The following is a 13,582-nucleotide window of genomic DNA, read 5'->3' as shown; positions in this document are numbered from 1 at the left end:
TATCGAAACATGTGATGTAAAATAGATTTAAAGGACAAAATGGCGTCTTAAATGGCCCCCTTGACCAATTTTAAAAATCCGGCCACGAGGTGCCCTGCGTATTGCATCTCGGAATGTCATTGCAAATTTTCAAGGAAAAAAAAGGATGTTTAGGGGGCGAAAAGTAGTCTGAAAAAAATGACGTCATGGCCGATAAGTGTTATAATCGGGCGGAATTCGTATAGTGACCCTTGTTCAAATGCGATTTACTCACAATTTTCTGTGTAAACATATACCATACTTGGTATCATTCAAAAGGGCACTTCATTGCGGTCAGTTTGACACCATTGTCATCTGCACGCAATGTACTGCACGCATTAAAGGCGCTATTACGTAATGCATAGCAAATTCATCATTTTGGCGATAACTTTGCGCTGACGTTATTAAAATTTACCAAACTTGGCAGACAGTTGTCACGTATATGGATACATATGTCTGCCAAGTTTCATTGATGTAGGTATAAAGATCGCCATTTTAGAGCAAGTTGAAGTTATTTCGGAATTTTCTTGAAAATGGCGAATTTGGAGGGCAATTTTCTCAAATTTGGTCAGTGATAGGGTATATAATTTTGTATATGGCTGGAAAGAGCATATCTTCAAGTATCTAAATCCAAAAAAGGGTACGGGTTTGCCAAGCCATTATGGAGATACGGCCACAAAGAGAAAGCCAATTCCCAGAACTTTAGAGGGCGCTATTTATGTTGTGCAAAGCCATTGGAGCGTGAAATTTGGCATGGCTATGTGCAATTATGAGATAAAGATACTGTGAGATTTAAATACAAAACGGAATCTATATGAGAAAGTTATGGCAGTTTTTAGCTTATTTAGGGGTCCATTTTTCAAGAACTTGAGAGATTTTTGACGGAGTCGGTTTTAGATTTGAATTTCGAGTATGAAGATGGCATTTTGAAGGTCAAGTCATACGTCGCAGATGAAAGAACATCTCTCAGACTATCTAGAGGAATTTGTTAGAAGTTTGTAGGATCTAGGATAGTGGAGATAGGAAGGAAGATATAAAGGCCTTAAAATGGACCAGAAACAGACAAAATGGCGCCTGGACGGTCATGCATGAGTGATTTCCAAAATCGAAGAATGTAGTGACCTTGATGAGATGTTAGAGACTATGCCTATGAAATTTGAAAGGAAAAGGACATGAGGAAAGCACCTAACTAGGAATCACAAACACTACGTGCAAAACGAATGCGATTTCCTGACGATAAGGATAAGGAAAACACGGATAAGTATATTAATGGGGCAGAATGTGAACGAAAACAAGGCAATGACGAAGGTCGTCATTGCAAAAAAATAGATGAGTACAATCCAAGTAATATGTGCTATTAGTCCATGGTGACTTCTTCTGCTCATGAAGGGAGAGAGAAAGGGGGAACAGATTGGGGGAGGGGGTGTTAGAGCTCCTATTGAGAATCATTAGAGAACCAGACGGACTCAACGCCTAGTGGTCAAAGCCTATCTTGACTCACATTCAGAAGAGGAAGGGCCGGGGTACAGAGGAAACGCTACAAGGAAGCTTAAAGTCTAAGATATCCTGCATCATCTTTAAAAGGATCCTTTCTTGGCTTAAGCATGCCAGATGAATGCCAGAGTTATCAAGGAAACAACAAAGAGATCATTCTACATGTACTTAAAACATTTGAAAGAGTAGAGGAGAGGGGGGGGGGGGGAGATAGTTTAGGATGCATTTACAAAACACTTACAAAACTTGGTAAGGGTATGAATAATTGAGTTGTAAACTGTATGTAGTGTGCAGACACAAGTCCCAATGCAGCAGAGCAGAATGTTGGACTGAGCAATTTAAAGGTTCATGATTGACTCACAACTGCCATTTTTCACCACTGCCATTTTTCACCAGATCAAATCAGTGTGTTATAAAAATCTGTATTTCTTAGGAGAATTTTCATGATTTTCTATACAAATACCTTAGAAAGACAAGAAATTTGATTTTGAATAGTACTTTTCACACAATATTCTTCTATAATTTAAGTATGAATTACTAGAAAACAAAACATTTGACACCACTGAATGTAAATACATGTAAAGACCATATATTTACAAGTTAAAACTCCATGTAGCCATGACAACAGACAAACCCACATGCTAGTACCATCAAAAGCATGTAAATACTAATTTCTAATAATTTCACTGGTTTCCTGTCAAAGTTGCCTCCATAATGTATTCTGAGTCACACACAGTATGCAGTGAGGTTTCAGTTTATTACCTGATGAGGGAGTAGCTATCATTCCATCAACCACAAAGAGACAGGTAGATTGTGAATCATCCTCAACCATGGTATCTACATGTACCTTGTCTATGCAGCAGGATTTTAACCCATTAACATCTACAGATGATGTACAGTACATAATTCATACAGGATTCTTGTCGATGCATGACACCCTTCGTGCTTTGACCAATGGGGCACCATGTGACACAGGTGTGCCTCCGTCACATAATCACTCCAAATGATGGATTTTGTCACAAAAGCAATGTCACAATGTGATTTTGTCACAGAATCCATTGTCAAGTGATACGGTTAAAAACAATTAACAACTTTCTTCTCTCCTCCCCTTCATCCTTCTCTTTCCCTCTCTTTCTCTCTCTCTCTTTCTCTCTCTCTCTCTCTCTCTCACTCTATCTCTCTGTTTTCATTCTCCCTCTCCATCCCACCTTCTGTTGTCATATTATTGTTTCAATACATGGTTATTATTTTGATGAGACCATGAGTTCACTCTCCACTGGTCTTGAACTATATTTTGTTGAGAGTCAAATTGTCCTTCACACACACACACACACACACACACACTCTCTCTCTCTCTCTCTCTCTCTCTCTCTCACTTTCTCTCTCTCTCCTTCTGCCTTTATGCTGTCCCTACCCACCCGCATCTTCTCTCGTCATATTTCAATACATGATTATTATGTTGGTGAGACCATGGATTCCTTTAAGGTGGTTAACCACATGTGTGAAAGATACTTCATTGTTTCTCAGTCAATATCTGTGTTTCATGTATCTAGATACATCATTCTCAGGGGATTGATCTCAAGACTATATCCTAACCACAGAGAGTTAGAGAGGGGAAAGAGAAGAGGAGAGGGGGTGACAGAGAGAGAGAGAGTGGCAGAGAGAGAGAGAGTGGCAGAGAGAGAGAGAGTGAGAGAGGGAGTTCAAGGGAGATAGGTTGAGAGAGAGAGAGAGATAACAAGAGACAGATAGGGAGAGACAAAAGGAAGAGAGGGTGAGAGAGAAATAGGGGGAAGGAAAGATACAGAGCAACAGGGAGGGAGGAGAGAGAGAGAGAGGAAGAGATGGAGAGGGGGAGGGAGGAGAGAGAGGAGGAGAGAGAGGGGAAGAGAAGAAGAAGGGAGAGAGGTTGAGAGAAAAAAAGAGAGAGTGATAGGGAGAGAAAAAGGAAGAGAGAGTCAGAGAGAAAGAGGGGTGGGGGGGGGGGGGGGTACCGGGCTACAGGGAGGGAGGAGAGAGAGAGAGGGGGAGGAAGAGAGGTTGAGGTTGATAGAGAAAAGAGACAGAAAGAGAGAAAGAGAGAGAGAGAGAGAAAGAGAGAAAAAGGGAGAGAGAGAGTGTGTCTAATGATTGTCATGGTATGATGAATCATACAGTCATGCACTGGTACCTTGTAATCTCACTGAGTACCTGGGATGTCATTCTGGAACACATACAGGGAATTCAAACAAAGGAATAGGTTTGTGGATTACCATGTAGGGAACGAGCAAAGTCACACCACTGTTTAAAGTGACTTGGTAACATTGCCTCAGATTCTGAAACAAAATCCTAGATTTAGCTCATGCTGCAATCATAATTATAAACCTTTAGGTCAGTCAGGAATCCCATGACTTTTACAAGCCTGCCTGATTATCAAGATATTTATGATTGGAAATCGAAATCAAATTTTTCGTTTTCTCATGTTTTTTTAATATGGTAAAAACCAGTCACTCAAAATGTTTTACTTTTTTGAGGCACTTCATGATGATTTTGAAGCGCAATTTGTTTAGGGCTTCAATATTACACCATATCACAGACACTGATAACATGCAGGGCCATGCATCTCAGATTTAACATTGTTATACGATGCCTTAAAGTGGTTTTACAACCTACAAGTTCCTCTCTCTCTTTCTCTCTCTTTAACTCTCTTTCATTTTCTCTACTCATTCTCTCTTGGTCCAACAATGTCACTCTCGATACACAAATACATTCTTATGGTAATGGTCGCGAAAGGACAAACATGAACATGAAAACCACTGAAGCCACTGGAGCCTCAACAGTCTCTATCAAAGGTAACAAAGTGGGGGGGGGGGGACAAAAAAAACACATATATATTACAAACTTACTTTTTTTCTTGCTCTTCTCTCCCTCTGCTTTCAGTGTCTCAGCTTCGCTAGCAGCAGCCTGTGCCTTGGCCCTCAGCTCTGAGATCTGCTGGTCTCTGTTTTCTAGCTCACCATGCATCATCTGCTTGGTTTCTGCAATGGCGAAAGCTTTCTCTTCTACGGACTGGTCCAACTCATCTTTAGCCTTGCTCAGTTTCTCAGCAAATTTGGCTTGCTCCAAGCTGTGCTGCTCCTGTGAATATTGTAAAACAAATAACAACTCTCAAACAAGGACTGACTTGACAAGGACAAATATATCAGTCCACATGTTTATGGGCGATTTTAAAGTTATCTGCACCATATCATGATATTATTACATATAAGTATATAAGTTATCAATCTCCTCAATGAAAACAGAAAATAATCTTTTTCTCTCTAAAATATTTACACCTGTACAGGTTATTTTCCTCACATACAAATAATTGCTGAATGAATCAACTTCTGGCACAAATATATCAAAATGTTAGTCCCTCATCACACATACATTTTATAGGAAGTTGCAAATTCTTTTACTCAGGAAGAAGGATAATAATATGTTTTTTAATTGTTGTTTTCTTTTCCACGATCATAATTATAAACAATTAAATGCAAACAATGAATTAACCTAACTGTCTATTATGAATGACTTTGTGTTTCAAATCTACATTATGTAATCTAATCCACAGATCAAAATGGATACAATTGCATTACTGCAGTCATTATGAAAACAAGTGAGGTTTCAAGTAACTATGAAGAAAAAACTGATCATACTAGATATGTCTTATGGTTGATTCAATTAGGTAGTGAGTAACAGAAGAGGGCAGTGTTCTACTTTGCACTCAGAAAGTTGAGAGTTACAAATTACAAATAGGGAACAATAAAACTTACTTTCAGTTGTTCAAGTTCTTTTGATGTAGCATCCTTCTCACTCACAAGCTGAGCGGTTCTCTCTTTATTCTTGCCAATGGTTTCCTTACATTTCCCAAGTAATGTCTCTAATCGTTTGACCTACACATATAGAGCAAAGATTACAGTTACTGTGATTCAAGTGAAAGGTAACAACAGGACAAGGTGTTTTTCACTTTCAATAGATTTTTCACTTGATATCCCTGATTGGTTCAGCTTTTATTATTCACAATCAGAAAATCCTTCAAGTATATCAATCATTTCACCTCATCTTACTCTTTTTTTTTACTGCACTCCCTTTGAATATTGGCGCAAGAAAAATGTCATCACTTTGACAGCTGTATCCTTCCTAAGAGGCATTAAATGAGTTAATAAAGAGGAACTTCCTTTTCTTTTTTAAAACTATTTTATGATACAGATTGTTTTTTTGTAACTTCCTTAAAACTTCATTTGTATTTTCTTCTGTTATGTGATCACAGTCATTGTACACTTCTTTGTGCTGCACAATTCTGCTGTTTATTGTTCAACCAATGGCAACAGAATTTCTTATGAATGACAGATGAATCAATAAATTCAAATTCAAATAATATTTTTTAGTTCACCTTTTCTTTGAGGTTATTGACTGTTTCAGTAGTAGCTGCATCCCCTTCACCTGGAGTAGAGGGGCTTGCAGGGGGTCTATCAGCACCATCTACATCATCAACAACCTTTCCTGTTTTCAATAATTTAACCTGTTGCATGGAAGATTTAAACAAAAGTACATAAAACACATAGAAAGACATGTACACTGTAAGGATATATAATCTTGAGTTCTGGTAATGGAATAGCATTTCATTAAACAATTATTTGATATAATTTTCAAAGAATTTTTGTGGGACTGAACAAAATATTTAAAAAGTGATGTTAACTGCTTCGCAACCATCATTCCACAATATGTGGTTTGGCTCAATAACTTTTGATTCAGAGCCATAAAAACAAGTGAGTGGAAAGGGAAATTTTTTAAAAGCATATGCTTTTTTGTTTCATGACTATATTGCTTTTGCCAGAAATTTAAAAAAAAGGATAGTTATAATCCCAAAATTGGCAATGTGTTCAGAGATCAATATTTTACAAAAGTAAATTTGCCCTTTTTCACATCCATGTTGATTGTTTACAGGAATATTACATTTCATTATAAAACAATGTAGCAGTAGAAGAAAAATATTGATTTTACAAATTTGAAGAACAATATGCAACCAATTTAGCCCTACAAAAATAAATCTAGTCCTGAAAGGGTTAAAACTAATATTGAGTTCGAGATGGTGATGGAATAGCACACGTTGGATCAGCTATGGATCACATCAGGGACCCGTTTCACAAAGCTTGTCATCAGTGACATACATGTATGACAGTTTTTGTTATAAGCTACTGAAATCCTTGCTTCTGATTGGTTATCAGCAGATTTGTCACTGATATTAGTCATTTTCATTGAAAAAAAAGGCTTTGAGAAACACCCCTCAGATGCAGTAATGATCTAGCTTACCTGTGTTTGTAGTACTTTAACCATCTCATCTTTCTCTTCGAGAGATAACCGGAATGTTTCTTCCATGTGGACTTTGGCTCCCCTGTCCAGTTCAGCTGCCTAACAGATACGATTAAGATGAGGGGGAAAACTTTTTGGTGGTGATATTGTTGTGTAAAACTTCAAATGAAGTACTGTGCGAGTGCTACACTATTGATAATATAATGTCAGATGTATACATATTCCCAAATATGTGATTTACTCCAAATCTACAGTGTACATGGTTGAGATTGGAAAGTGATTACAATATCCAGGGAAAGCTTAAGGAGGACAAATTGGTGATGTTAATTATGTGTCTCTTTTCACTGCTATTCAGACTTTTATAAGATCAACTGTGGCTTAGCTATTTGAGGGGAGATTGTGCACACAGTGTGTGCGGGCAAGCACTGAATCCAATGACCGGGGTAATAGTGTATTTGTAAAGCGCTTAGAGACATTTGTATTAAGCGCTATATAAAAACTAAATATTATTATTATTATTATTATTCATATGTACATGTAGGTTCGACCAGAATTCAAGATTACTCATACTGAAACATCTTCAATAAAGAATCCTCCAAGGAAACATCTGAACTGAGTTGGGTTCTCACCTCTTTGAGTTCTGATATTCTCCTCAGAGCTTTATCCTGAGTTTGTGTCATGATATTCTAGAGAGAGAGATTAAGAGAAAAGAGAAGGGTTAAACCATCGTCATTGAATTGGAATTGATTTTCTGATTACACAGTCCATAATGTAGCAACCTTGTGAGTCTTGCATGGTTGGTATTTGATTACAGATTGCATAATCACAAACAGAGAAAGATCACATTATCCAAAATGTCCACTGAAATGCATCAAAATTGCCTAAAGAAAACTCTCTAGTAAAGCAATAATACTGAATCCTATATTTGCAAATAATGTGATTAAATACATAATGTGATTAAAAAGTGATTTATTGCAGGAAATATTTCACAGCAAACACAACCATATATTACAATCCTGTTGACCAGTTCGCCTTACCTTAATTTTTTCATTTTCCTTCTGTAAGTCTCTGTAAGCACTTGTCACCTGCAAATAATTTTGAGAAAATTGCACTTGTGATAAATCTATTCAAAACATTGAGAGTCAATGCAATGTGTACATATGAAAATATAAATAGTTATGGACATTTAATGATCATTCCAAGTTTCATTCCAAGTTTCATTCATCTTGAAATACAACTCATATCAGCTCAGTATTTTTATGTGCATGAGTGTTTAAATGTAGCTCTCATTGGATTATAATTATTGTCATATTTCCACAGATTGTGATTATTGCAAGGATACAGGTAACTATGTACATACTGATGATCATAGGACAGGTACCGTACATGAATCTGTTGGCTTTTGAATTCTCTCATTCCAATTTAAAACAAGACTGTAAAACAGAAAACTTTACTATTTGTCTATACCGGTAATAGCTTTTTCTGTGAAAAGAAATCGTCGCTGATTGCATGTAGTACCAGTAGTAATTCATATCTTTCGCAGCATGAAGTTTACATGAATCTTGACCACTCAAAGACTTCCCAAACTTTCATACATCAAACATTTTTGATTTTACAGTCATACAGTAACTAGAGTAGCTGCATCAAAGACTTGGAGCAGCATCTCTCTTTCCATAAGGGAATTTACCTGTCTTGCCACCTTCAAAAGATCCCTCAAAACTCACCTTTTTCCCCGGTGATCTATGTGATCTACTCCCTGTGAGACTGTACATTTTTTGTCCTCTTTTCATATAATTGTATTTGTAAGCACTATGGTACTTACTGTTTTTAGCGCTCCTAAATATTTGATATTATCATTATAACAGGCAATGGGTGAAATAAACAATCTAAAACTACATAGTCCCACATACTCACCTCCTTGTATCTGCCCTTGTATTTCCCCAAGCTTCTCTCCATAACCTTGTAACGTTGAAAGAGCTCCTCCTTCCTCATAGCATCCATACTCAAGCCCGCATCCTCCATCTCACTCTCTGTATCAGAGGGGGCTTCATAGACACTGGCTGGGGCCTGGTATTGGGGAAAGAGGGGGCTTTCCCCCAAGGAAGGGGGTGCAGCTTGCTTAGACCTGGGTGGGGTGGCAGCATTCTCCTGCATATGGAAAATTGAAAGTTAGTATTTTTAATATCAATCTTATGTTCTTTACCTCAGTTGCAAAGCTAGCGATTGCTTATATGTAAAACAAAAGAAGATGTAAGTCCATAAGTCCATTACAGCGACACGTCTCAGTATAAACGGTGTAAGTAATAACTGAGAATGATTATGATTGCCTTGCCAATTGGCACTGTATTTGGCTTTGAGTCTTCAAGGTTAGTTTAAAGCAGTTAAGAGGTTTTAAATTAAATTTACTTTAGAAATTACATGTAAATGCAGCAATAGCTAATCAGGATCCATTTTCAAGCAAAGCCGCTATTAGATCTCAATACAGGTGTAATAGAAGAAAACTTCTACATCTTTTTAGAAGAAATCACACACATCTCTGTTTTTGACTGCAAACTTTGTAATACAATACATCATGCCATTGTAACATTCTACCTAACATGAAGTAAAGAGCCACTTACCAGGGAAGCAGATTGCTTGATGATGGCTTGTTCGGCCTCAGGTGCTGATGATGTATTGATCTGTGACCGAGGTCCTTGGTTTGGGGTTCCTGGACTAGTACTGGTAGAGGGGGTTCTGGGTCTGGCTTCAGCACCGGTTGGTGTCTTATCATTTGGAGTCTGGTGTACAACAAGAAAGGGAAAAAAATTAGGATCATAGTAACAAAGGATAAAAATACCATTACTTCCTTATCATTTAAATACCGGATCTACTGGCAAATGCATTCGATTCTGCAGTCCAATCCACTTTCCAGATCTATCTCTCTTTGGTTGGTAGTCTTTTAAAATTGCAATATAATTACTTTAATATAGAACTTGTACAAGATACAAAAAATAAAGTAAATTTCGTAAAGATCATTATATTGATACAGTATATTTTCAAGTTATTGTTGCATACATGTACATCATGTACATGTTTTATTTCTGTAAATAAGTTATGAAACTGAACTACAAACCAAATGTATTAAGATATGATTGTGCATGGTTCAAATGAAAATGTGACATTTACAGAAGAGAAAGAGAGAGCAAATAATAAGTTTTAAAATAGATACATGAAGACACAGAAGAAATGAATGGGCAACATCAAATGGCATGAAGAATTATAAAACTTAAAAATTGCAAAAGAATAAAAAGAAAAACTTTTGTTTATTCATAATCATTTTTGTGGGTTACCGGGTAAAGTATTTTTTCTTTCATGAACTGAAACGTCCTAGGCAAAGATGAAACCAGGTTATAATCTAGATGAATGTCTTTTGGATGGTGACGTTAAAGGTCATTCCTCAGATGTAAATAATCATATCATAATCATAATTCATATCATATCATTTCTTTTTCTCTTCCAAGCAACTTCCCATTTGTTTAATTTTGCGTTTTGAAGACAGACATTCATTCTTTCATTTTTGCATTTTCTTTCTTATGTAAATGTACACGATTCTTTGTCATGATGTAACGTGTTCCCTAATATTTTGAAGCGCCTTGAGCATTTAATTAAAATGGATAATGGCGCTATATAAATCTCATGTATTATTATTATTATTATTATTAAGAGGTGCAGAAGGGAAGTCAATTTTTTCCTTGCATACTTAGTATCCTATGTGCCATTATATTGTACCTTCTAAATTGTATGTTTGAAATGTCAAATAAACAATAAAAAATATCTGATTGATACACATCTGTAAAAACCCAATTACACACACACACACACACAATACATGTAGATGGTATTTGCTGGTACATGATGCACAACTGTTAATGTGTATGATACCTGGGGTCTTCTGGAGTTTAGGGAGTCCCGATCGTGTTTGGATTCTGGTGTTGAAGACGGAGTGGAACTAGTACTGGTATTCCCAACACCAGGGGACTTGACAGGCTGTTAGTTATGTACAAACAAAGAGTTGAACAAGGACACATTTCAACTACAGTGTATTCATTTTTTTTCTAATCACACAGGGATTCTGGTTAAAATGCTGTTAATTAAGTATTTTCATGTATGGTTGAATTAGTCATGTTACAATGTATTTATGCATTTACATAAAAAGGCAAGTTAAAAAAAGCCCTGAGGCCCCTGATAGTACATGTAGGTAGAAAACAAGCATGTACATGTATGAATAAAGAAAAAGGAGTTTATCAAAAACAAGTCATATGGCAATGCATGAACAAAATCTTAATTGGTTACTATCTGAATGAAGGTGTGTTAGAATTATTATTTATGTCCGTGGTTTCCACACAATTTTATCAAATAATTTATCATCAATCATGGGCCTGTCGAATCAAAGATCTCGGGTTTGAATCCCACCCAGGCGGATGACTGAAGCCTGCGTTGTGTGTTAACGTGCCCCTCCCCTTGTTTCATAGACGCAGGCTATGTAAAGTGGAAAACACTCCGTCCCTCGGAAAGGATGTTAAATGGAGGCCCCGTGTACAAGAGAGTCAAAACCCTTGCACATTAAGAACCCACTGCACTGTTTGTATAAGTGGTCCACCTGCACAACCCAGTACCATTGGCGTTATATCCTAACTTATGGAACCTGTCAAGTATCGACGTAGAAGTAGAAGTAGTCATAGACAGACACTGATCTATTCGCTCACAACAATCTCATTAGTAATTCACTCATTATATTAATGCCTATTAGTAGTAGTGCACAAAAAGCGTGATTTGCACAATCTGATTATCATACCAGGGCAGTGTCTCACTAAACAATCAAATTAAGTTCATCGCGTGACTCGCGTCGACATCCCACTGAAATGCATGTTTAACTTAATAATACACGCACTTCAATGGGATGTCGTTGGACTTGTACTTATGACGGTTTTGTGAGACACTGCCCTGTACAGACAGTATCTCATAATGCAATGACATTGTGATTTTTTTTATTGCTCTAGATCTAGACTTGACACTAGTCTAGACCACTCTAGCAAAGCATAGATTACTGTTTATCTATCCATCGCTGATCGCACATCTTTTTACTAAATTTATTTTTAGGTGTTTCATTTTCAATACCTGCAAACATTTTAATCAATTCATGTTAATAGATCGTTTAGCATTTTGACAAAGTAATTCAAGATAAAAACAGAGACAATCTTGATCAATGGAGACCCCAAGTCAAGCCCAAATCTAGAGTGCATGGGCTAGTGGAGCCCCGCCCCATGCCCCAGCGCCACCCCGCCGACACAGTCCACGGGCATGCTGAGGCCGATGCCGGTGGGCGTGCGCTCCACAGAAAAGCAACAACACGGAGATAACAGTGCATCGGACTGGACGCTTAAAAATATCGTACAAGCTGGTCGTGATTACCTGGTTTATTCCCTTCTTTTGGTCTGGAGGACGAAGAGGAGACTTTGACTCCTTCTCCTCTATCTGCTTTTTCATCTTTTTAAACATGATTGTGATCAGACTATACCGATTTTCACAACAAATGAAGATGAAAAATTGTAATTGTCATTTGTTACACGTAGGTCACTGGTGAAGTTGGCAGGCTATTTTATTTACAACTATAACTTCATTCAATAAAATAAACAAATTATGGTATTCTTGAGAAGTCAAATTCCGACTAAGGAATTCATTTATTTTATTGCAACTATTTAATGACGAAACAGACAATTTCAATGCCAAGGTAAATACAAAGGAAATTTACACTATATACAGGATTACAGAGTTATATTATGCAACGTCCGGAAAAGTAAAGAAAGCCCCAGAAAAGTTTCAATAGATCTATAATTGATACAAATTTTAAAAAATATAAAATCACATCAGTCTACAGTTAATTACACAATGTCAGCTATATCCCCTACGTATTCATTTTTTCCTTCCTGTCCTTGTCCTTCTTTTCTTTTTCTTATTCTTCTTATTACTAGTAGTATTATCATTACTATTCTTATCATTGTTATCATGATTGTCTCCTTCTCCTTCTTCTCCGGCGCACGTACGCGCGATCCAATTCTCCTTCCTCTTTTTCATTTCCTGCTCCTCCTCTAGCTCCTCCTTCTTCTTAAAAGCTATTGATATAAGTTTTTAATATGTATGTATATATTTTATTTATCAAGCAACTATCCAATCGAGTCTTGAGATTTGTTTTATAGATCACTTTTATGAGATATTCGAATCTTTTAAATTCATATATGATCCTGTTCTAAATCTAATGTTTCCAAACTACTTCCTTAATGAAAACCATTTTAATTTGCATCCTTAGGTCTATCATTTTTTTAAATATTATATGCATTAAATTTCAGAGTATGGCAGAAGATTCAAGCTCTGGGAACTGCTGGGTGTGATTTCATCACTTCTTTTCATTGTGTTTTGTTTAATGTTAGGACTATGTTAGAACTATAATTTATAATGATTTTATTATTTTTTTCTTGCAAAAGGACATTAGTGCCAAACAGGGATTGAGAGTAAAAGTAAACGAACCACCATACCTCGACATTTCCTCGTGTACAGATTGTATGCATATCAAACGGTCATTAAAAAGAATTTGTTTATTACAAAACTTAATTGATGGCAATTGTTTAATGGAATATGAATAACTTTTGGGGAAAGTATGAATACTAGTGGGATAAACAGTGGAAGAGAGAAAGAGGGAGAC

General features: G+C 36.7%; 2 protein-coding genes across 5 annotated transcripts in view; both read right to left on the bottom strand.

Moving 5' to 3' along the window:
- The window catches only part of LOC100892305 (golgin subfamily A member 4), a 51,707-nt gene extending 47,063 nt beyond the window's left edge, over positions 1-4,644 (bottom strand). For 3 of the 4 annotated variants that reach the window (XM_030990017.1, XM_030990018.1, XM_030990019.1), the window contains exon 1: positions 4,398-4,643. In XM_030990017.1, coding sequence (XP_030845877.1) covers positions 4,398-4,518 — 121 coding nt within the window. In that variant the 5' untranslated portion in view covers positions 4,519-4,643. Of the gene's footprint in view, positions 1-4,397 lie in introns of all 4 variants that reach the window. The other variant, XM_030990016.1, reaches the window with a different exon arrangement.
- Positions 4,645-5,207: 563 nt separating this feature from the next.
- On the bottom strand, positions 5,208-12,477 carry LOC100892739 (golgin subfamily A member 4). Its single transcript, XM_030990747.1, has 10 exons — positions 12,295-12,477; positions 10,765-10,869; positions 9,462-9,620; positions 8,758-8,991; positions 7,881-7,928; positions 7,473-7,529; positions 6,844-6,942; positions 5,924-6,052; positions 5,304-5,423; positions 5,208-5,243 (listed from the first exon to the last, which is right to left on the bottom strand). Exons 1-10 carry the CDS (start codon positions 12,379-12,381, stop codon positions 5,208-5,210), a joined length of 1,074 nt encoding a protein of 357 aa, XP_030846607.1. The 5' UTR covers positions 12,382-12,477.
- Between the last annotated feature and the right edge of the window lie 1,105 nt (positions 12,478-13,582).

This window comes from Strongylocentrotus purpuratus, unplaced genomic scaffold (genome assembly GCF_000002235.5).
Source record: "Strongylocentrotus purpuratus isolate Spur 01 unplaced genomic scaffold, Spur_5.0 spur5_scaffold_19, whole genome shotgun sequence".
NCBI lineage: Eukaryota > Metazoa > Echinodermata > Echinoidea > Camarodonta > Strongylocentrotidae > Strongylocentrotus > Strongylocentrotus purpuratus.
Note: the sequence above shows the minus strand (reverse complement) of the source record. Positions and strands in the feature narration are given on the sequence as shown.

Excerpts from the sequence above, each read along its gene's own strand:
- LOC100892739 (XM_030990747.1), bottom strand. The coding sequence starts at position 12,381 with ATGTTTAAAAAGATGAAAAAGCAGATAGAGGAGAAGGAGTCAAAGTCT. Across the intron at positions 7,530-7,880 it reads AGGAAAATGAAAAAATTAAG|AATATCATGACACAAACTCA; the intron begins GTAAGGCGAACT and ends CTCTCTCTCTAG. Across the intron at positions 6,943-7,472 it reads GAATATCAGAACTCAAAGAG|GCAGCTGAACTGGACAGGGG; the intron begins GTGAGAACCCAA and ends CGTATCTGTTAG.